The following is a 23,670-nucleotide window of genomic DNA, read 5'->3' as shown; positions in this document are numbered from 1 at the left end:
ATTGCTCTTTGCTTTTTAAAATCTGCTCCATCTGTGAACTGTGTCCCTTCTGCAAACTTGAAACTTCATGCACTTTTTATCCTCTTCAAAACACACTCTCAGCCTCAGCGCGTGCTGGGGCTGCTTGCCCCCCGTGCCTCCCCAGCCATTACCTCTGGAATGAGAGCAATGTGCCAACGGAAGCAAGCAGCAGGGGATGGTGAATCAGGATGTTCCCATCAACCTTGGAGAGGCTGCCCGGCCAGGACCCGCGATGCATCTGCAGTGTGGGAGTCGCAGGGGTCTGCTCAGCTGCAGCTGAATCAGCCTTAAGAGAGGCCGGCGGAGGGGCTCTGTCGAGGCCATCACTGGCCGAACCGCGGGCCTGACCCTGTTCCTTGGCACTTCACCCCCAAAGGGTAGTCCAGGGAAAATGATGGCGTTTCCAAGCAAGAGAGGCTGATGATTCACAACCCTCTAGATGCAATTCCAACAACCCCCAAAGCCCTGAAAATCGAAAGCTTTTTCATATGTTTGGTGCCAAAACTCATGTCCCACTCAGCACGAATATGCATACAGTTCACTGCGGACATCCCAGTGTGTTTGGTTATTGGGTGTAATCTCAGACCCTGCTGAGAATATTGCGTAATACACGGTATAGGCACCAGATTACCTTCTGAAAATTTCAGAATTTGGAATCACATTTGCCCTCCAGGGTTTGGGTATGGATTCTGGACCCGTAATGACTAATATATCACACATCCGGCATGGTGCTAAAGGTTTACACAGATGATTTCCTGAATGCCTTCCAACAATCCCAGCTGTATCATCCTCACCCTACAGATGAATAACTCTCAGCCAGTGACCAGGATATTCATCTAATGCACAGCTTTGCCTCAGGGACTCCCAATCAGCCTGGCACAACTCATATAAACAAACTACAGCCCGAGCTCCCACCTCCCCAAGGCCCCCTTTTCTTCTCTCCGCAGGAGTCAGACCGGCATCACCATCTGCCTGCGAAGAAAAGGCTAAAACTCCTTCTCCTTCTCTGAGGACGAATTTGATAGTGAGTTAATTTTCTAGCTCTGTTGCCATGGAAGCCGGATAAATGTCGGGTGTGGTATTCAAATATGACCTCTGATCTGGACTGGAACGACCCTGAGTGAACTAAACTATCTGGCAGGACACCGGAGCTGAGGCTTCCCTGAGTGCGATAACTCCTATAACCAGGCAGGTTCCTCGCGGGACCCTGGGAACTTACTTGACTATGGGCTGTTTAGAAGATAATGGTTCCTATGGGGCTTCTAAGCCAAAGTGGCCCCCACAGCTACCAATGGGGGTGCCAACTCCTTACCCTTGAGCAATCACTTGGGGAAGAGGGTAATAGAACGGCCCCTGGACTGGTGTGAGGACTCCTCCTGTGGAAGAAGTCACTTGATGCAGCCGTGCTGGCTTTCTGAGCATCTTGTGTTATGTCCTTCTAAATGAATCCGACGCCGGGTGTGTGTACCATAGTCTCATGTGTCTGAATGTCTAGTGACGCCTAAGCAGACTCTGGCAGACACCGATCTTCCTCCCCACAGCCCTCTCCCACCTACTTCCAGGCTTTCATCCCACACAGATGGAAATGGGATACTCATCCCTCATCAGGATGAAATCCAGCCAGCCTGCCTTGCCTCCCAGGCCTCGATGCCTTCCCCTTCGCCACATCTCCTTGGCTGACAATCCGGATGAAAGGGCATCTAGGTATTGACTACAACCCCCCTTCCCACCGTCCAATAAAAGACTTGACTGAGATGTTTATAATCATTTAATGAATGTTCCAAACACACACTTCATGGGGCTAGAGGTGAATTTCACGATGACGGAAGCTGATGTACCACCCACCCAAACGACCACGATTACTAGCAGTTTCCAGAAACCCGACACCAACCAGAAAGATGCCGTAGGAAACAGCATGATCACTTAGCCAAGGAGGTTCTTTGGGATTCTTACTCTCCTCTTCCTCCTCCCCTTAAGGACCTTCTCCAGGGTATGGATGCTCAGGATGAGAGAAACTGGGGGGGAGGTCCCATCACACCTGTGCAAAGAGGCGTGCTGAGAACCCCACACCTCCGATGCAACAAGATGACCCGAGGCACAGGCCTCCTCAATAAATAAACAATTCCCAGAAGCCACCCCTGGGAGCTGGCGGGCCCAGGGACACCAAGCCTGAGTAGCCACCCTCCCGAGCCCTGGCCGGACCGCTCGCTACGTGTTGCACACCAGCACGTCTGCAAAGGGTCCCTGGAGGGTCTTGTTGAAGATGCAGCGGACCCACACCAGGTAGGTAGTGAAGGGCTTGATGTTCTCGGTGAAGGTGTGGTTCTGCAGGGCCAGGACGTAAGGCACATAGGTGTTCTCCCCCTGCTCCTGGACCCACACCTCATACTTCACCTCCCTCACCTTCAGGTACTTGAGGTTCCACGGGATCTGCCAGGAGACGCTGAGGCGGGCCTCGGAGGCGCCCTGCACCGACGCCTGGCACCGCGCCTCCCGCACCTTGCCGGGGTACAGACTGACCGTCCACTTCTGCTTCCTCGGCCCCGGCCGGCCCTTCACCACGCGCCGTATGGTTTGGATGAGCGACGGGATGTCCACCTTGGTGTCCTGGTAGATTCGGAAGAGCCACTCAGGGTTCCGGCAACAGAGGTGCCGCGGGACCTCCCGGCTTTGCAGGATCCGGGCCTGCTCGGCCCGGTCTAGGTGGGTGATGCCCCCCTGGTCCCAGGGCCGCTCTGGGTGCGTGACCGTGTTCTCTGGCAACGTGTTCCGCCAGGCTACGTACTGGAGGTCCATGCCGGGCAGCGTGGCCAGTGTCTTATAGGGGGTGTAGTGGTCAGGGTTGACGGCGTAGGGAAAGAGCTCCACCACGGCTGCCCCGCGGGGCAGGAAGAGGGCAGTGACCAGCTGGGCCCCGTGCATGCTGACCAGCATGGAGGCGTTGCTGACCAGCCGCACCACGTCTGCAAAGGCGTGGTCCTCCAGGGACACCGTCAGGGTCTTCATCTGAAACTCCCGGGCCAGTGCCAGCAGCAGCTCTGCCTCATTCAGAATGAGTCTGTCCTGGGTGCGGCTGAAGACCAGGAGGTACTCCTCGCCCAGGGGGCTGCCTGCGTGGCTCACGTTCAGCTTTTCCGTCAGGAACCTGGCAAACTGCCGGATCTCGTTGCCCGAGACGAGGATGTTGGCCTTTGGGCCCTGGGGCTGGACGAAGCCATACTGGTACCAGGTGGTGATCTTGGAGAGGCCCACGAAGGCATGGGAGAAGCACAGCAGCCGGCCCAGGGCCTTCAGCTGCGCCCGCAGGAGGGGCTGCTTGGGGCTGAGCAGCTTGTAGAGGTCAAAGTGGGCGCCCTCGCCCCAGCCCTCCATGAAGAAGAGCCGGGCCTCGCGGGCCAGGCCGGGGAACTGCCGCAGGGTGTAGAAGAGGGGCAGCAGGTCGTCGTGGAAGACGTGCATGAGGTTGTCAGGGTTGAAGCGGTTGGCGATGAGGGCCACGTCAGGCACGAACACCGGCTTGGGCATGAAGCGCAGGGCGGCGGCCGGCAGCTCCACGAAGTTGAAGTACTGGGTGTTGTGGTCCTCCACGGTGGACAGGTCGAGCAGGGCCGGCTGGAAGCGCCGGGAGCCCAGGCTGGGCAGCATCACGGAGGCGTTGCCGTGGAAGAAGATGAACTCCTCGGCCTCGCTGGAGTAGCAGAGCCACTTGAAGCGGCAGAGGCGGTCGGTGTGCGTGCGGCCGGTGCACACCATGTGCGAGCCACCCTCCGTCAGGATCCGCAGGGCCTTCGCGTAGTCGATCCGCATCGCCGGGGCGGGCTCCGGGGCTCGGCTGCCGAGGGCCAGCTCCTCCTCCAGGGAGGCCGCATGCTCGCGCAGCCGCACGTGCTTCCACAGCACGGCTGCCAGCACCGACACCAGGAGGGCGTTGAGCACCGCCGAGAGGTGCATCCTAGCGCCGCGGCGAGGCCCTAGTGAGACGACGGCCCCTGGGAAGCACCTCGGGCGTGGCGGGCTTTACCCATCCCTGCAGGCACCCGGAGGACCAGCAGAGGCCTGCGGGAGGAGAGAAGGAAAAGGAAAAGGTGTCTGCATGGTGTCTGGAGTCACCCCGAGCGCCCGCTCTGCGCCAGGCATTGCGCTGGGCTCTGCTACGGCACTGGATCCTTGCATCGTTCTGCACATTTGAAGATACGGTAGGCTAGACCGTTGTTCAAAAATATTCACTCCCCTCCCTCCCCTGCTGCTTCCATGGGGGAATATACATCCCTGCACCTGGACTTTGGGCGTGGCCACATAACTTGCTTTGGCCAATGAGATGTTAGCAGACAGGACATATCAGGGGCTTGAAAAGTGCTTGTGTGACTGTCTTTGCCCTCTTTATACTTAGGATGTTGCCATGAGAAGACTGTGTTCAGCCTAACTTCCTGGTCCCAGGAGAAGAGACCTGTGTGCAGAGCACAGCTGCTCCAGCCATGCTCAGTCTGGCTCAGCTGACCCCCAGGTTTGTAATTGAGTCCAGCCAAGATCATCAGAACCACCGGTCAAACCCAGCCAAGACCAGGCAACACAGAGACATGTGAGCTGAGTAAGTGCTTCTTATTGTAGGTCACTGAAATTCTGGGGCTGTTTGTTATGAAGCACTGCTGCAGCAAAAGATAACCAGCAAAGGTATCTGTGACAAGCAGCCTCAGGGAAAATCCCCATTAAGGGCCCGACATTCCTGGTACTGCAAGGTAAGGACTTCACCTTACCATGGGCACATACGGGACAGAAGGCCTGTGAGCTCAGTTCCCAGGCTGCACACCAGGACCCCGCATGCCCCTTCTCAGGACACGTGGCACACATGCATGGGGGAGATAGGGAACATCTGCTCTTGCTTAAAGCTCCTGTTTGGAAATCACGCCTGCTGGTTTTTAGATCTCCATGAAAAGATGGGTAGAAACTTGTCCCCTCAGTGGTCCACTAAGGGAACTGTGTCTGAATATCACCACTGACAATGGTTTTGTATACTGAGGCAAAACCTCCAAAGGGTTAAACTTCCTGTCCCACATACACACACCTACAGGGAGGCCTGGCTGAGCTGTGGGCATTTGCTCCCATTTTTTCCATACCACCAGGAAGGGTATCATACCTGCTCTGAGGCCCAGGACTGTTCAAACGATCGAAGAATCTCACCCTCAGCCCTCACAGGAACAGCACGGGTAGCACCTGACACCAGCCATGGGGTGAGAGAATAGGGCATGGGCAGCTGCCTTCTTAGCTGGCTTTTGACTGCACCTTCAGTCAGCCCTGTTCATCTCTAGGGCAGGGTCTCTATAAGCCCAGAAACCCCGTAGCTGAGAAATCTGTTTAAGCATCAGTCAGCGTTTCTCAGTCTTTTCAAACCCATGCACCCACTAATAATACAGAGAAACTCTTTCATGCCTCAAACTGACCTGTAAAGTCCAGCATCCCCTTCCCCCAAGAATCTCTCACACACAAGACTCTCTTCTGCAATATCTGGTCCCCAAAACAACAGGATTTCATCAACTTCTACCTTCTGAAGTTCATATTTTATATCTATATCTGTAATATGTAAAATAATATTGCTGCATATACTTTTCCAAATATATGTGTCCCCATCTAGAAATTCTCCACCCAGCCTCACCAGCTAAGAACTACTTTGCTATAAGGTTGAACCACGTTAAATTGCTGATAGTTGACAATTTCCGACCAGCGTCCTACGGTCCCGCCACGGGAACCAACTATCCTTACCACCACTGTGGTACAGACAGTACCAAGGCGGCTCGAGAGAGAAAACCTGGTGTACCCAAATAGGGGAGAAGAGACAGATCTCCCTTACAGAACTCCAGTTAATAAATGTAGAAGCAATGATGGAAAAAGAAAATCACCATTTGGCAAACATCACAGCAATAACTGTTTCAGGCAAGATCCACTGATGGATGCTAAAATTAGTGGGTGAAAGTATGATGAGAAGCAGGAAATCTGCATAGTCTCCAAGTATCTCCCTATGAGGTACATATTAATGACAAAGGTAAAAATAGAAATTTTACAGCAGAGAAGCTTGGCAGACATCCCCTGAACCAAATAATCAACATTAACATCACCCGTAATAATATACTGACCTCGTGTACCCCTTGATATGATGTGCTGAGAAGGGTACCTCATTTCTGGAGCCTTCTTGCCCAAACTACATAACTTCAATCTATATTTCTAAATGGGGAAAACTTGGTTCTAGCTCCAGTTCTAGCTCTGAATATGGTCTATAGATTAGTTAATAAAGAAAACATTAAACTCAAATTGAAGGATATTCTACAAAATACCTGACCAGGACTCTTCAAGAGTTAAAGTCATAAAAGACAAGGGAAGACTGAGGAGGTCCCAGATTGGAGGAGAGTAAGGAGGCAAGACAACTAAATGCAATGTGGACTCCTGGGCCAGAAAAAGGACATTAGTAGGACATTGGCAGAATCTGAATAAGGCTCATGGTACAGTATCAAGCCTGTGTTAATTTCCTGGTTTTGATACTTATACTGTGGTCGTGTAAGATGTTAACATTAGGGGAAGCTGAGTGAAGCGTTTTTTGTAACTTTGATGTAAGTCTCAAATTATTTCAAAATAAAAAGTTATTAAAAAATTAGATAACTTAAGAAACAAGAGGACATAAGTATTTATAGGTAAAATAACATGTATGTGGTTTGTTCTAAAATACTCCAGCAAAAAAGGCATGGAGAGAGATGGAAGAAGACAGTAGAATATTGGTAGTTGAAGATGATGATGGGGTCTTTTTTTGATCCCTTTTGAGTTTGTTTGACATTTTGCATAAGGAAAAGTTAAAAAGGAAACAAAGAATCAAATAGATCACTATTACAAAATGACAGAATACTGGATAGTGGATGAGTAATAAATTAATGCTCAGAAAAAATAATAAAATAAAATAAAGCTTTCCCTGGAGGGAGGGGAGGCAGAAGGGCGTGGCACGAGCTGGTGCATGTTTTGCCCTGACCGTAGACAAGAACGGCGTCCAACAGCAGCTAAGGCTAAAACACACACCCGGGGAACATCAGAAAGCAAGACCCCCAGGAAATGAGGAAAGACCCACCTCCAACCTGAGCAGGCATCTGGGCCCCCAGGTACTCACCGCCTCTCCAGTGAGCATTCTGCTACCTGCCCCTCGCCCAGGTGTCCTCGTGGTGAAAGGCAGGCTTGGCAGCAGGTGGGGAGGTGGAGCAGGGGCCACAGGCAGGCAGGAGGACCGGGGGGCTGTGTGTGTAGCAGCCCATCCCAGTTAAGTCACTGAGCTTGGGGGCCTTGGGGCAAAGCTTATGGGAACCAGGGAACACGGGGGTAGGGGCCTCGTGAGACCAACAGGCAACCAGGCAGAGACCAGCCTTAGGGCCTGGGGAATGGGAAGGACGGCTTCTAGTCAGATGGTAAGTCCTCCACCCACCCCCAGGCCCTGCCGGAACAGCGCTGACAGAAGGCAGGACACATACAGACTCGCCCACGTGGACCTCTCATGGACGCTTCAGGCTTTCCAGTTACCCTTCCAAGAGGGAAAATGGGAGAAAAGGTTTGCTGGGGATGGACAGAACATTTCCCTAGAAATAAAGCATGGTGGTTAAAGCATGGGGCCCTGAGGTCAGATTGCCTGGGTTTCTAACTTTACCACTTACGGGCCAAGCAGCCTGCGCCAACATCTGATGGGAATGCCAACATCTGATGGGAACGGTCACGTAAATCCCCCAATCCCATCCTCCCCACATGAGATGGCCCAGAGGCGTCTTCTACACTGGCTCCCAGAGCTCCTAATGGATTAAGTGGATTACACAGTTGCCCGCAGTGGGAACTAGCCTTCTTCCCCACCCTGTCTCCTTTCCCCACTGCCCTGTTCATGTGTATTGCGATCAAGTGCAAATAATCTACTTGCACTTGAATCCTTGTCTCAGAATCTGCTTCTGGGGGAATGTTAATTAACACAGATATTATTGTATTTTGCCCCTGTGGAGACAGATGGAAAGCTGCCCTTGTACTCTCCCCTGCTGTGAAACAGCCAAAGTGTGGTAGTGAGAAAGCCAACAAGAACTCAGGCAGTCACTGCTTATCATAAAGTCCTTCCAGCCTGTTCCCCACGGTCCCCCCTCTGTGTCTGTCCACCCCCCCACCCCCAATTGCACCGCAGCAGCCCGCAGATGCCTGGAGAACAGAAAGATCAGGCAAAATCCTTAGAAATGTTTTCAAAAGATAACAGATGGAGACAAAGAGTACACTAATCAGACCCCTGGCTCTAAAGAAGCCAAGATTCTCCTAAGTCCTGTCTGCTGGCCGAGGAGATACAACTTCTCTGGACCAGGTACCAGGCTGCTGGAAGAGGAGGGCGGTGTCCCTGCTGCCTTCCCCGGTGGAGTCTCGTTACGGAGGCAGATTAAGAGCAACGCTGGCCAGGGGCAAGGAGGCAAATAAAAGGGGCCAACTCAATGGCCCTGGAGACACCTTCTCTGCTTGCGGTGCCGAGGGCTGACTACAGAACTGTGTTCTTTGGAAATAAACTTGTTACATGGAAAAGACAGTCCCTCTTGGACTTCTAAGGTGTGGCATCAATAGCTTGGATGGTGTTGTCTTCAGCACACCTACTCCCTGGCCTGGGGGTCCCAGGAGGGGAGGGGCCTGTCACTTATTATGAGCAGACCACTCTGGTCTCAAGTTACCTGTCAAGCCACTCTGTCCCAAAGCCTGGTCTGGAGCAGGGGACCCTCTCCCAGGAGAGGTAAGTGGCAGGGAGACCAGGGGAGGACGGCCATGCTAAGACAGAACAAGGCCTCAAGGCTTACAAAGGGCACGTGCCCAGAGCACCTATCTTCCAGCAAGGAGGCAAGCTCTGAACAGATCCCCAACCCCTCCTGAGGCCTGGTTCTGTGGCACGTGGTGGAAAGCCGTGCCCTTGAGTCGTCCATGACATAGGTCCTGAGATTCCCTCCTTCATTCCCTTGACAACAGGCTCGGTTAGAGGTGGGCAGGCAGGGCGCTGACCTTACGTAACTACCACTATGACACAGCCAGCAGCCGAGCAGGATGGAAGCCAGCCACGGCACTCCTCCCCCTCCGGGGGGCAGCCCTGGCGGGGTGCGGGGCAGGGCAGCCTGAACTTCCCGTTGACTCACCCAAAGGAAGATATGTCCATATGTCCACCCATTTCTATCTATATCTATTCATGAACCTGAGTCCAAAGACTTAGGAGAACATGCAGAAAACGGGAGTGAGGCTCTGCATCAGCCTAAGTTAGAGTAGGGTATGAGCAAGAGATACAAACATTAAAAAAAAAAAAAAAGACACCCCCGTCCTCAAGGTTCTCCCTGTGGCAGAGGAGACAAGAGGCTGCTGTGAACACCTGACGTGGCGCAGCTGTCAGAGAGGCAGGGAACGCATTCTCGGGAGCGCTAACGGAGGAAGCATCTTCACTGCTGGGGGTGAGGCCAGGCCCCCACTGCTAGACGCGCTCCTCCTGCCCCATGAATGTCAGAGAGGCCCTCAGTACAGGCGACAAGCTTTCCTTGTCCAGTGGGACCAGCCCAACCCCCCTTCTGGTCACTTCCTGGGTCCTCCTGATTAGACACTCATTTGGCCTTTGCTTAAAGATCTGTTTCCCACTGGTCTCCCCCAAAAGACTCCCTAGAGGGAGAGCATCGTCAGGTGGGTGAGAGAAGAGTCTGCTTAGGAAGCTGGGAACCCTGGCAGCTTTCCCACACCACGGAGAAGGGCATTCAGTCTGGGCGAGTGCAGGTGTCAGGACACACACAAGACGGCAGAGGAGATTTCAAGCCTCCTTCCTCATGGTGGTGGTCAAGAATTCTTCCCAGGCTCTTGCTCACGCTCACCTTCCTTCAGACTACATGTGAGCTGGCTTTATGATCTTGGCATGTCCGTCCGCCACCTTAAGTCTCAATGGCCTCATCTGTACAATGGGAAGAATAACCTCCTCGGGGCGTTGTAAGAATAAGTGAGCTAAAGCATGTAGAGTATCTAAACAGGCCTCAAAGCACATCAGCTGTCATAATTGTATTTCCATTAGGGCTCCTAAAATTAACAGTGAACGAAAAACAGGTGCCAAACTGTATAGCCTCAGACCAATTCCCAAAAGGGCTGAACCCCCAACTGCTTTGGGAAGCACCCTCACCACCTCCCAGCTTTGCTCCGTCTTCCTAATGACTTGTTTCCTTTCTCTGTGAAGATGGCCCCATAAATTTAGAAGACGCTTCTGCTTGGTCTGAGCAGCCGGTTTCCAGTACAAAATTAACATGCAGAGCCCCTGCCACCCTCAACATTTTATGCTGGCAGGGTACTTAAAAACGATTTGTGCATTTCCTCATTTAATCGGAAAACCAACATCTAAGCGGCTAGCAAAGCACCAGTAACATTTTCCCCATCTCACAGATCAGGACACAGAGGCGAGGAGAAGCTAAGTAATGTGTCCCAAGGCCCTCGGCTTGCATGGAAAGGCGTCAGGATTTGAACACGGAGCGCGTAAGCACTGTCTACACTAACAGCCCAGGCACCCCTGGGACCTCATCTTCTCTGCATTCAGGGCAAAGAGGTCCCGGGGACTCAAACATCACCACGTTTGTCATTCTCTGCTTCCTCTACCTCAGGCTCCACATTTAGGACCCAATGGATATGGGGCACAAAGAGCTTACTGGCTCAGCCAGGACAAAGAATGATAGAGCAAGAATGTTTTTCAATGGTATATTTTTAGTGTTAGAATATTTTCATCAGAAATGTACTCTAGCCACTATGGAGAACAGTATGGAGGTTCCTTAAAAAACTAAAAATAGAACTACCATACGACCCAGCAATCCCACTACTGGGCATATACCCTGAGAAAACCATAGGTCAAAAAGAGTCATGTACCAAAATGTTCACTGCAGCTCTATTTACAATAGCCAGGACATGGAAGCAACCTAAGTGTCCATCATCGGATGAATGGATAAAGAAGATGTGGCACATATATACAATGGAATATTACTCAGCCATAAAAAGAAATGAAATGGAGGTATTTGTAATGAGGTGGATGGAGTTAGAGTCTGTCATACAGAGTGAAGTAAGTCAGAAAGAGAAAAACAAATACAGTATGCTAACACATATATATGGAATCTAAGGAAAAAAAAAAAAAAAAGGTCATGAAGAACCTAGTGGCAAGATGGGAATAAAGACACAGACCTACTAAAGAATGGACTTGAGGATATGGGGAGGGGGTGGGGTGAGATGTGACAGGGTAAGAGAGTGTCATGGACATATATATACTACCAAATGTAAAATAAATAGCTAGTGGGAAGCAGCCGCATAGCACAGGGAGATCAGCACGGTGCTTTGTGACCGCCTGGGGGGGTGGGATGGGGAGGGTGGGAGGGAGGGAGATGTGGGAGGGAGGAGATATGGGAACGTGTGTAAATCTGTAGCTGATTCACTTTGTTATAAAGCAGAAACTAACACACCATTGTGAAGCAATTATACTTCAATAAAGATGTTTTAAAAAAAACAAAAAAAACTTAAGATTTACACAATTTTCTTCATGTGAAAAAATAATAAAAATTTTAAAAACTTTGAAAAAAAAAAAAGTTCAAAGTTCAGCTGGGCATCTGAGACAGGAAGGGTACAATAAATTTTTAAAAAGTCTCCAAAAAAACAAAAAGAAATGTACTCTACTTAAGTTTGGTAGATATAAGATGTTTATCTAGCTATTGTTTCTTTAATTTTGCTGACAAGTCAATACATAGAAGAATGGGTTCAAGCTAAAAAAAAAAAAAAAACAAGAATATTTTTCAAAAGAAATGAGAAAAAAGAAATAAGGGATTAAAAACATGCTTAAAACAGCCCTCTAGAAACTGAGACAGATAGAGGATACTGCCAATTCACCCCCCAAAAACTGCTTTACTCAGCTCCTAGACCAGATACGTACTATCAGATTCCCGCAGACGGCAAATCCTCCTTTTCCGGGATTCCTCCAGGAAGCACCGGAGGAAGGTGCTGATGCTGCCGCCACACCTGCAGACACACTAAGCGCCGGGCAGGAGGAGCCACCACTGTGGAGGCTGCCGTCCGAGGCTGCTCATCCCGCACTGGGTGCAGACTCCACTCCTGGGCGGCCCTGCCCGGCTCCAGACACAGGCACAGAAAAGCCATTCACAAGGGCCCCGGCATCTGATAAGGAGTACAAGCCTCAGGAATTCTAGGCCTAGAGCGGGGGGTACAGACTCACATGCTTACTAAGGCCAAGAGCCAATGGGGAAAGTGAAGCCAGGAGCGAGCAGTGTGACCCGGAGACCAAACGCCCAGGTTAAAGTTCAAGCTGACGAGGGCCTGGCAGGAAAGCGGCCTGGTGGTACCTACTAGTATTAGTCTGCTCTGGCTGCCATAACCAAGTACTACAGACTGGGTGACTTAAGCAAGAGAAATTTATTTTCTCACAGTAGTGGAGGCTAGAAGTCCCAGATCAAGGTGTAGACAGGTTTGGTTTCTCCTGAGGCCTCTCTCCATGGCTTGCAGACGGACACCTTCTCACTGTGTGCTCACATGACCTCTTTGTGCGCGCTGGAGGGAAAGAGATCTCTAGTCTCTCTTCTTCTTGTTATTAGGACACCAGTCCTATTGGATTAGGGCCCCACCCTTATGACCTCATTTAACTTTAATTACCTCCTTAAAGGTCCTTTCTCTAAATATAGTCACATTGGGGTTTAGGACTTCCACCATGAATTTGCAAGGACACAATTCAGGCTGTAACACTACCCTTCTGGTTTTTCCAGAGAAGCCAGAAATCCATTTAAAATGTGAAATGTCCTAATCTGTAATTTCTGGCAACTATTCAACTTGAGTGAAGATGACAGGTAGGCCCAAGGGCTGGGGCTGCTGGCCTTATTGTTGCTGGTACAATGGGACCAAGGATGTAAGCTCTGGTCTAAAGTGAAGCCCTCTCCTGCTGGCCTGGCCAGCTGCACTGGGTTCCCAACTGCCAGACCCAGCCACTGTTCACCGGCCACTCCCCCAGAAGCAGGGCTGTGGGGATGGGGGGACCTGGGACTGCCAGCACCTGCCAGACCCAGGCTCAGAAGACCAGCAGCGCCCACGGCAAGATGTGGGGTGGCAACAGCGCCTGCAGAAGGCTTTATATGAATAGTATAACAATCTTACTTTTAAGGGTTGTTCATACTCCCGACTGAAAATCGTAGAATTCTTATTTTGTCATTTATTGAAAAAAACTGCTTTTATCCCAAATGCAGCCTGAAATACTAGTGCTGAATTATGGAAGCTTTCTGTCCTGCACTGATGTGTCTCGCACGTTGTGAGTTAGGAAAAGCAAACAAGTTCCAATAACTCAAACACCCTCAGAATGATCTCTCCCCCTGCTCCCTCCCCCTCCTATTTATTGTTACCAGAAGCAGTGTGTAGAACTGGTACTCCTAACATCATGCTTCTATGGGCTCCAAAGTTAGATCTCCATCCAATGCTATTGACAAACCTGAAGAAACACTGACAAGACATCAGGTTTTCTGCCAAAAGCATTTACCCTTTGGCAAAATGTTGGCAGCCTCTGAGTACTCCTTGTAAAACCCAACATTTAATTGACCAGGCATATTTAACATTCAGTTAAGAGTTCACATGCTTAGACTAAAAACTTAATTTAACATGGATAGTAACTCCTTGCTTTAGTATAACGGGCAAAGCAAGGCAAAGCTGCAGACATCAATCCTGGGTCAAGCTAAAGATAGTGACTCTACTTCCTTATCAATTAAAGAGGATGGAACTCCTTGCGGGGGGTGGGGGGCAGAGGAGCAAGAGAATTCCAGTCTGTGTGACTCTGGTAGGATACGTGGTGGCAGGCTTTGCTGAGGACAGCCAGGGCTCCACGGCGCTCAGCACAGGCGGGACAGCTGAACAGACGGAGGTGAGCCCAGCCTACCACCGACGCGGAAACCCCTGCTCACACAGCCTGCTGCGTCACCACCTGGCTTTTGCTTGGCACCCATGGGTCACTTGCAAGTTAGAGCTGCCTGTGTTGGCCCTTTCTGGCAAAACAGAAAAGCACTACTACGCACCAATGTGGTCACAAACAGGGACGCAACAGAGAACAGAATCGTGTGAGTCTCGGCTGTCATGCTCACCCAGGTGACACAGAACACGCCTGCATCAGGTTTTCTACTGAAACTGCAAATTCAAATAAAAACAATTCTTACAGGAACTACACAGTCCCCAAAGTGTACACAGATCCATTTGGGCCCTCAGGTCCAATGTGAGAAGATTGAATTCATCAAGAGGCTCAGAAGGCCACTCACTACAAGAGGCGTAAAACATTCACAAAGAAGAACGAAGAAGTGTGCCTGGCAGGAAATGGTGCTGTGAGGCACCATTGTCATTTATTGAAAAAAACCGCTTTTATCCCAAATGCAGCCTGAATTACTAGTAGCTTCCGTGAGGCCACCCACGGAAGCTACCTGAAGGGTGAGGGAGTTCTGAGCAAGGTTTTGGAGGTGTTTTGGTGGTCTGGGGGCTAAGATGAGTATCCCTATTAGGTGTCCACACATCCCTGCCGACAATGACTGCTACAAACCTCCAGCCACAGCAGACATCACTGTGCCCAGTTCTCACATCTGCCCACCAAGAAAGTCATGGGGCCACCAAGGCAGAGGCTCCTCTCCCATCCCAGGGCAGTGATGGCCAGGCCCGAAGTCATGCACAGCTGAAAGGGCACTGTCTTTATAAGACAGTGGGGCACTCAGGCTGCAGAGCAAGTGTGGCCAGTGCCAGGAGAAGGCAGGGCGTGAAGCTGCCAGGAGACCTGTGTTTCACCAGTGGAGCCCCTTGGGCTCAGGTGACCACTGGCGAAGCCCTCTGCTGGGGGAAGCCGTGCGGTGTCCAGGTCACAGCAGTCCCTGCCAAAAACCCAGGGAGCCTGGAGCCCAGCATTAGTGAGTGGAGGGAGGTGACAGGCCTCGGCTTGGGTTTTCCTTTGGCCTCATCACCAAGGTGTCACCCTCAACTCCTCCCTTTCATCACCACCATCACCACCACCAACTCCACCACCTCCTTCATCATCGTATGAGAGCCGATATCCACTGGCCAATCACTAGGTGCCAGGTTCTCCAATTTACATGATGATCGTCATGTTATAGATGGTAGAACCAAAGGGCAAAGAGGTTAGAAACCTGCCCAAGGTCACCCAGGAAGCAGCACTGAGATTCTAACGCAGTCAGGGTGGCTACAGGGTCTGTCATCTCTGTTATCTGTTTTCCTTTTATCTGGAAATAATCCCAGACTTACAAAAAGTTGTATGTATAATACAAAGAACTCTCCTACATCCTTACCCAGATCTAACAACTGCTAATTTGACACATTCGTTTTACCATTCTCTCTTTCTCTTTTTCTTAACTGTTTAAAAATAAGCTGGAGGGACTTCCCTGGCGGCGCAGTGGTTGAGAATCCGCCTGCCAATGCAGGAGACACGGGTTCGAGCCCTGGTCCAAGAAGATCCCACATGCTGCGGAGCAACTAAGCCCGTGCGCCACAACTACTGACCCTGTGCTCTAGAGCCCACGAGCCACAGCTACGGAAGCCCACGCGCCTAGAGCCCGTGCTCCCAGCAAGAGGAGCCATCACAATGAGAAGCCTGCACACCACAACGAAGAGTAGCCCCTGCTCGCCGCAACCAGAGAAAAGCCCACGTGCAGCAACAAAGACCCAACGCAGCCAAAAAAATAAAATAAAATAAATAAATTTATTAAAAAAAAAAGAGGAGCCACCGCGATGAGAAGCCCGCACACGGCAACTAAGAGTAGTCCCCGCTCGCCACAACTAGAGAAAAGCCCGCGCGCAGCAACAAAGACACAACGCAGCCAAAAAAGTAAAAAATTAAAAAAATAAGCTGAAGATGTCTTGCCCCTTTAACCCCTAACACTTCGGCATCTATTTCCTAAGAATGAGAACATTCTCTCATATCACACAAAATCGGGAAATTAATATTGATATGATACTGTTATGAATCCGTGGTCTCTATTCTGTGGTGCAGAATCCAAACCAGGATGAAGCCTGGCGGCCAGGTAGCATGTCTCTCGTCTCCCCCATTTTGGGCAGCTTCTGAGTCTTTCCTTCCCTTTTATGACCTTGACAATTTTTAACAGAGTCAGATATTTTCTAGCGTGTCCCTCAATTTGGGCTTGTCTGGTGTTTCCTCATGATTAGACTGAGGATATGACCTCTGTCAGGAATCAGAGTCTACGTGCTTAATTGTTAATATGAGACTATTCCATGTGAGTCCTTCTGGGATACGTCCAGTGGGGCAGCCAGGATCAGGAAGGATCCAGAAACCCCATCCTGTGTAGGATGCTCAAAGGAGTAGGGCCCCTTCCTTGCGGAAGAGAAGCCCCTGGAACCTGGGCATTCTTCAAACACCTGAGGGGCTGTGCAGCAAGCGTGAGGCTGCTCCAGAGGGGGGGCTGCACCCCTCCTAACAGAGTGGACACATGTGCATGACGGTGACATGTGCAACCCAGGCCCCAGGCTGAAGGGTGGACTTCAGGTACCTGTAATTCCCAGCAGCTGGCTGCCACTCTGCACCTAGCACGGTGGTGTGGGCCGCTCCAGGGCACTAAAGTAAGGCCTGAGGGGGAGTCACAGGAAGGGGACTCCAGCGTGGGAGGCAAGAAGAGGCTTCTCTAAGGGTTAGAGCTGTTCTAACATTGAGGGATCGGCTACTTTGTAAGGCAGTGAGCCTCTCCCCTGCTGGGCAGTGGTCCAGTAAACCGAGGTCAACCTGTGGGGCTGGCGGGGGCTGGACATGGGGTCCCCCAAAGCAGTATCAGCAACACCTGGGATACGAGAAATGCAGAATCTGGGGCCCCCTCCAGACCTGCTGAACCAGAATCTCTGAAGGGTGATTCAGGAACCTGTGTTTTTTAAAAAAGCTTCCAGGTGATTCTAGTGTGCACTCAATTTTAAGAAGAACTCCTCCGAGGTTTTTCTAACACTCCACAATTCTGCAATTCCCTGCTTCTAAATACCCAGCAGGGCATTTCTATCCAACCCAGGGTAAACAACCAAGGACAACCCTCCCCTTCAATAAAGGCTAGTAAACCCTGTTCCCAGCCTCTGCTAAGACAGTGCATAAGCCTATGTTCTGGGGCACCCTAAGAAGGCTGCCATACTCTAAGCCCCTTTTGAGAAAAGGTTCCCCAACTGACACCTTCCCACACAAGCTGCATCACTTACAATGCTGAAGTGGCAAAAAACCAGCCCAGGTCTCTAGGCCACAGCTAAATGGATGCGAGCGGAGCCTGGGTCTACAGTAGCCACTGGTGGGAGACCCTGAAGAGGTCAGATCCAGCGGTGGCGCTTGTACCAGATGTCCACACCCGCAGGCCCGCGGACAGAAGGTAGGTCTCCTGAGAAATGAACTCCTGAACAGAGCAAGGCTGGACTGCTTCTCTGGCCCCTTACAGGGGCCACTGTACATCCCTCCTGGAAGCTCTGGGACCCAGCATAACGGTGGTAACTCCTGAAGCCCCCCAGGAAGTGCCATGATTCCCGTCACAAACCCGCCACTACTGAAGGACCCTGAGATGTGTCTCGTCGCTGGGTGTGTCTAAAACAACCGGACCCAAGGGTCTGTACTGGGGACAACAGTAATAGTGACAGTACAGCAGACCAGGTCCCCAGCCCCTCCCTGAAGCCTGGCCCAGGGCTGAGTACCCACTGCCCAGCCAGGAAGGGGCCCTCTGTTAAGCTTTTAAAAATGGAGAAAGGAGACAACTCTTAGCATTGAGACTGTACCGATGGTCATCACCACTGGCAGAGTGATTCCCTGATAGACCCTGGGCCCTGAGTATGTACCCAGGGAAGCCAGACAACATGGAAGGATCGATAGCTCTTCTGAACAGGTCAGGAAAAGAGGATGCTGGCCTCTGGGCAGGGGGTGGACGTTAATGCTACCAACATCTTACTTTACTGAGCACCTACTATGTGCCACGCACTGTTCTAAGCCCTTTCTCTGACCCTTTTCACTTAAGCCTCACAAAAGCCCTCCAATGCAGGTACTCGTATTATCTCCATTTTCTTTTAATATGAAAAACTAAAGCTTCGTGGGGTTAAGTACTTTCCTCTAGGTCTTGCAGCTCAAGCAGGAGCACCAGAATTCAAACCTGTGTCTGACTCCAGGGTCCACAGTGCTTCAGACTCAGAAGTACAGTTGGTGATGGAGAAGCAGGGTAGACCTCAGAGCACCGAGCTTTTATCACTCAAGGGCAGAGCAGGTGTGGATGCTCTGGAAATGCAGACCCACAGGCCCTCAACTGTAACTTAGCAACCAAGGCTTCTCTTGTGTAACTACTCCCCACCCGGCCAGGCAGATTCCCGGCGTTGGCAGGTGGCTCAGGGAGCTGCGGCCATTCTCTCACCCCAAGGAAGGTCTGGAGAGCACAGTGGGGTGACAATTATCCCACCTGCCCCGGTGCTGTGCTGACAGGGTTAATCCACCAATTTAGAATTATCACCATGGCTTTTTATAGCTAAAAGAGCCCTTAGAAATTATTTGCTCCAACTCTTTATTTTATAAAAGGTCTTGAGAGGCAGTGGGAACTCTCACAGGCAGCCGAGATGAAAAGAGGAGGGTGCAGGCTCTCCTCACACCCACAGCTCGCAGGCGGACCCCCTCCCCAAAGCAGACATCGGGCCCAGAAGAAGTACGTGACTCCAGGACTCTTCCCAGCCCCTAGACACGATCATTTCTCCTCAAAACCAGGCTTCCGGGTCTCACCCAGCTTACGCCCTTCCCCAGCCCTGTGGTCCAGTGATGAGAGCCTCTGGGGGCCACAGGGCTCGTTTTGGCTGCCTCTTCCTAAGGCTTCACCCTCCAGCCTCGGCTAACCTTAGACATGGCGAGGAAGCACACTCAGCCAGGCTGCAGGATCCTGCCTCTTCTCCAAGCGGTCCAAGACCCCCTGCTGTAACACTGGAGGCCGCCCCAGGTCACAGGTGGACTTTGAGAACTGTGAAGACCCCGGGCAGCAGAGGAAGGGAATTAAATGGCAGCAGTTCCGGAGCTGAGATTCCAGCATATGAGCTCTGGTCCTGACACTTAGCAGCTGCGTAACTGCAGACCAATTCTTCTCTCTTTTTATTTTTTTGACACATAAAAAGGTGTACATGATTAATGTATATGACATGATAAGTGTGGAGATAAGTACATACCCATGAAACCATCACCATAATCTAAGCCATAACCTATCCATCACCTCAGAAAGTTTCCTCTGCCCTCTTATTTATTATTTTTTTGTGATAAGAACACTTAACATAAGCTCTACCCTCACAGCAAAATTTGAAGTATATAATACAGTATTGTTAACATAGGCTCTATGCTGTACAGTAGATCTCTAGGACTTGGTCATCTTGTCTATCTGAAACTTTACACCCTTTGACTAATACCTTCCCATTCCCACCCACCCCCCCACCCCAATCTGTGGCAACCACCATTCCACACTCTACTTCCATGAGTCTGACTATTTTAAATTTATCCTTTAAGTGATATCATATAGTATTTGTCCTGTGTCTGCCTGGACCAATTCTTAACCCCTGCAAGCCTCCATTTCCTGGTCTGAAAAAAAGACACAATTATATCTACTTCACGGGGTGGTTTTGTGAATTCAAAGAGACAACCCAGGCAAAGCACAGTGCCTGACAATTATTTTTATAGAATTATTATTAATCATAATAATGCTATAACTCCCATTCACTGGCCCTTACTCTAGGCCAGGAACAATACTAAGTGCTTGACGTGAATTATCTCATTTGTTCCCTCTTACAAATCTAAAACAGGTGTTACCAATTTCATTCCACATTTGAGGAAGTATGCTCAGAATCGTTAAGTGAATTGTCCAATGATGCACAGCAATTAAGTGGTGAGGCTGGGCTTCGAACCCAAGTTTGACTTCAAAGCCTACGATGACATTTGTGGTCTCTGCCTTTCGTGTTCATGATCTTACCCAATTAAAAAACCTATCAGGTGATAAGCAGGTCCTGGGGGAGAGTATCCACTGACAACCAACTGTGAGTAACAAGGAACCCTGGGGACTGAAGCATTCGGTAATTTAATTTTCCGGTTAGCTCAATATTCACTAGAAGCCTGTGTTTATTGCTAAATATTTTCTAAAGCAAGGCTCAGAGGCAAGAACTTGCCAACCAGAAGGTCGGTCTGAAAGACACTCTGACACCTGCCACATCAAGGCCACCAGAATGCTCACATGCCACAGTGTGAGGGGGGCCACACTCACCATCACCAGCACCCCATCCTCCCCTTTGATGAGGATCTCCACTCTGCTGCTCCTCGCCACCAACCCCACCCCGCCTGGGGGCCCAAGACTCAGGAACTGATGTGCTGTCCATCCCCAGGGAAGAGGGGACCTGTGCTCTTTCCTGGCTCTGCCACCCAGTGGGACTCAGATTTCTCATTTGTAATGTGAAAGGATGAGCTGAAGATCTCCAAGATCCATGAGAGTCAGAGGGAGCAGCTAGTTCCAGTGAGACGGACCTGGGTTCCAATCTCACCTCTAACATCTTCTGTTGTTAGCAACCACAAGTGCTAACATTTGCTGTACATTCACTGTACACCAGACACTGGGCTTCGGATTTGTGCAGCATGATTTCATTTAATCCTCACAGCAACCCTGTGATGAAGGTACTTTTATCCCCATAAAAGAAACAGAGGCTCAGAAAGGATAAGTGACTTGCTCAAGGGCACACAGTTAGTAAATGAGGGCCAGGATTTAAATGCCCAGCACATGTAACAGTAAACATTTGGTGAATGAACCCTGTTCTGTCTGTGCTCTTAGCCACCAAGTCCTATCAAGTTCACCCCATAACCAATTCCATTCCCTTCTCCCTTCCCCCAAAAGTAGGTTCTGAGGCTTGGTTGGCATAAAGTAAGCCAACCCTATCCGCCCACCACCAGGTGCAGGACTCTGGCCTGAGGACCCTAGACCTTAGCAGAGGATTCCCATCAGTGACCGGGAGACAGGTTCCTACACACATGGTAAGGCCGGGAGTCCATCGGGTCCCTCCTTCAGAGGCTACCCGAGCACTGTCAAGCAGGCCGTGGCAGGCTCTCATCACTAGACACACAGTAGGCACCCTATGGAGCCCCAAGGAGCCCAGGGATCAGTTGTGGGCTGCCCAGGTACTGCCTTCAAAGGGAGCTCAGGAGGCCCAGGCCCTCTCCGTGCACCTTGCCTGGCTCCCCTCCACCGCGCCTCACGCGCACCATCTCCCCAGCAAAAGGGCGTAGGCACCCGCTGCCAGTGCCAGGCCCGAGCTAAGGGCTTCAGCTGACACGCCAGGGCCCGCGGCACCTGGACCCCGAGGGTCCACCTCCCCTCACCCTCGCCTACCTCCCGCACCTCCTTCAGCCTCATCACACGTCACTCCTCCGATCTGCAAATTCCCCTCGGCTCCTCTCCACCCCAGCGCTCCTGTCGTTCCCTCCCGGGGGAGGTCAGGGGGCCGCTCCCTCAATTCCAAACCCAGCCGGGTGGCGGAACCCTAGCCCGCCGCGAGGGCGCGCACCTCACCTGCACCCCGCAGCCGGGCTCCGCGAGGCTGAAGCTTCCAGGCCGGCCCTCCGAGGAGCTGGCTTTGGCCGAACCCGCCCCCGCCGCCCGCTCTGAGCCGTGGAGGTCCAGGCAGGGGTTGCAGGTTCCGCCGCGCCGTCTGGTCAGCCGCCGCGGGGCTCGCAGGTGGACTCCGTGCGCCTGCCCAGCTGGCGAGCCCGCGCGTCACTTGTGCACGTGCGCAGGCTCTCGGGTTCAGCCTCCTGAGCCCGAGGCCAGACCCACCTCCTTGGCTCGCGGAATTCTGGGAATTGCAGTTTGCGTCAGGTGACAGCCCGCTCCTTCAACCCGCGGAATCCTGGGAGTTGTAGTTTGCTCCTCGAGAGGCGGTTTTGCTTGGTGTAAAGTTTATACAATTATGGGAGGCCTGATGATAAACTTAAATGCAAGTTAAACCAACAAGCAGATGTCATTTATCAAATCAAAGTAATTAATACGTTCACATGCTTTTAAAAAATATATAATACTACGGGGGACTTACTACAAAAGCACCATTCCTTTGCTCCAATCCCCCAGCCCCACTCTATCCCACCAGGACCCACCTGCTCCTTAAGGGCAACATTCCCAAGTCTTAGGGTTGCTGCATCTGGCATTTACTGCCGACTGTCGATATATATATATATATATATATATATATACATATATATATATATATATATATATATATATCCCTACTTCTTCATTTATGAATTTTAGACCTCTTGACTTTTTGCTAGTATAGATGAAAATTTTATTCATTTAGATGTGCACCAACTATGATTACCTGCACCTCCACTGATCTATGAGATAACACTTCTGTCTCTCGAATTGGGAAAACCCTGTATTTCATTTATAATTATTTTAAATGATAATGCCCAAGTGGTGAGGCAGTAAAAGTTTGTAAATTTATGCAGGGCAATTTGACAATACAGTCAAAAGCCTTTAAAAACATACAGACCTCTAACCAAGAAATTCTAATAAATGTGGATGAGTGCAAAGGCTGAACAGTGTTGTTTATAATGATAATAAGTTATAAGGCTGGAGTGGCTATATTAATTTCAAAGTAGAATCAAGAGCAAGGAAAATCATCAGGGATAAGAAGGGATATTATGTAATGACAAAAGGGTAAATTCACCAACAAGACATAATAATCCTAAATGTGAATGTACCTGACAATAGAGCCTCAAAATAAATGAATCAAATACTGATGGAACTAAAAGTAGAAATAGACAAACCTGTAATTACAGTTGGAGACTTCAATATCCTTCTCTCAACAACTGATAGAACAACTAAGCAAATAGTCAGCAAGGATACAGAAAAGCTCAACAACAGCAAAAACCAACAGGATCTAATTGACATTACATAACACTCCATTAAACAACAAAAGAATACACATTTTTTCAAACACTCACAGTATATATATTAAAATAAACTCTATCCTGGACCATAAATATAAAAATTAGCAGAAGACATGAATAGACATTTTACTGAATATATATATATATATATGGCAAATAAATACATGAAAAATGAAAAGATGTTCAACATCACTAGCCCTTAGGGAAATGCAAATTAATACCATGATGAGAACAGCTAAATTAAAAAATAATGTCAATATCAAATGCTGGTGAGTATGCAGAGAACTCTATCTCTCATACATTGCTGGTGGAAATAGTTTGGTAGTTTCTTAAAAAAATAAACATGCATTTACCACATGACTCATCAATCACACTCCTGGGCATTTATCCCGGAGGAATGAAAACTCACACAAAAACTTGTACCCATTGTTCACAGCTGCTTTATTTGTAATACCCCAAAACTGGAAACAAACAAAATGTCCCTCAACAGATGAATGGTTAAACAAACCATAGTGGATCCATACCATAGAATACTATTCAGTACTACAAAGGAATGGACAATTGATACAGGCAACGACTTGGATGGATATCAAAGGCATTATGTTGAGTGAAAAGATGTCAATCGCAAAAGGTTACATATATATGATTCCATTTATATGACATTCTTG

At 50.0% G+C, this 23,670-nt stretch overlaps 1 protein-coding gene across 1 annotated transcript; it reads right to left on the bottom strand.

Annotated features, from left to right (window-relative positions):
* Window positions 1-1,777: 1,777 nt before the first annotated feature.
* Window positions 1,778-21,884, bottom strand: POMGNT2 (protein O-linked mannose N-acetylglucosaminyltransferase 2 (beta 1,4-)). The gene is made up of 2 exons (XM_057555809.1): window positions 21,627-21,884; window positions 1,778-4,077 (listed from the first exon to the last, which is right to left on the bottom strand). Exon 2 carries the CDS (start codon window positions 3,970-3,972, stop codon window positions 2,230-2,232), a length of 1,743 nt encoding a protein of 580 aa, XP_057411792.1. The 5' UTR covers window positions 3,973-4,077; window positions 21,627-21,884; the 3' UTR covers window positions 1,778-2,229.
* Between the last annotated feature and the right edge of the window lie 1,786 nt (window positions 21,885-23,670).

This window comes from Balaenoptera acutorostrata, chromosome 10 (genome assembly GCF_949987535.1).
Source record: "Balaenoptera acutorostrata chromosome 10, mBalAcu1.1, whole genome shotgun sequence".
Lineage (NCBI taxonomy): Eukaryota > Metazoa > Chordata > Mammalia > Artiodactyla > Balaenopteridae > Balaenoptera > Balaenoptera acutorostrata.
Note: the sequence above shows the minus strand (reverse complement) of the source record. Positions and strands in the feature narration are given on the sequence as shown.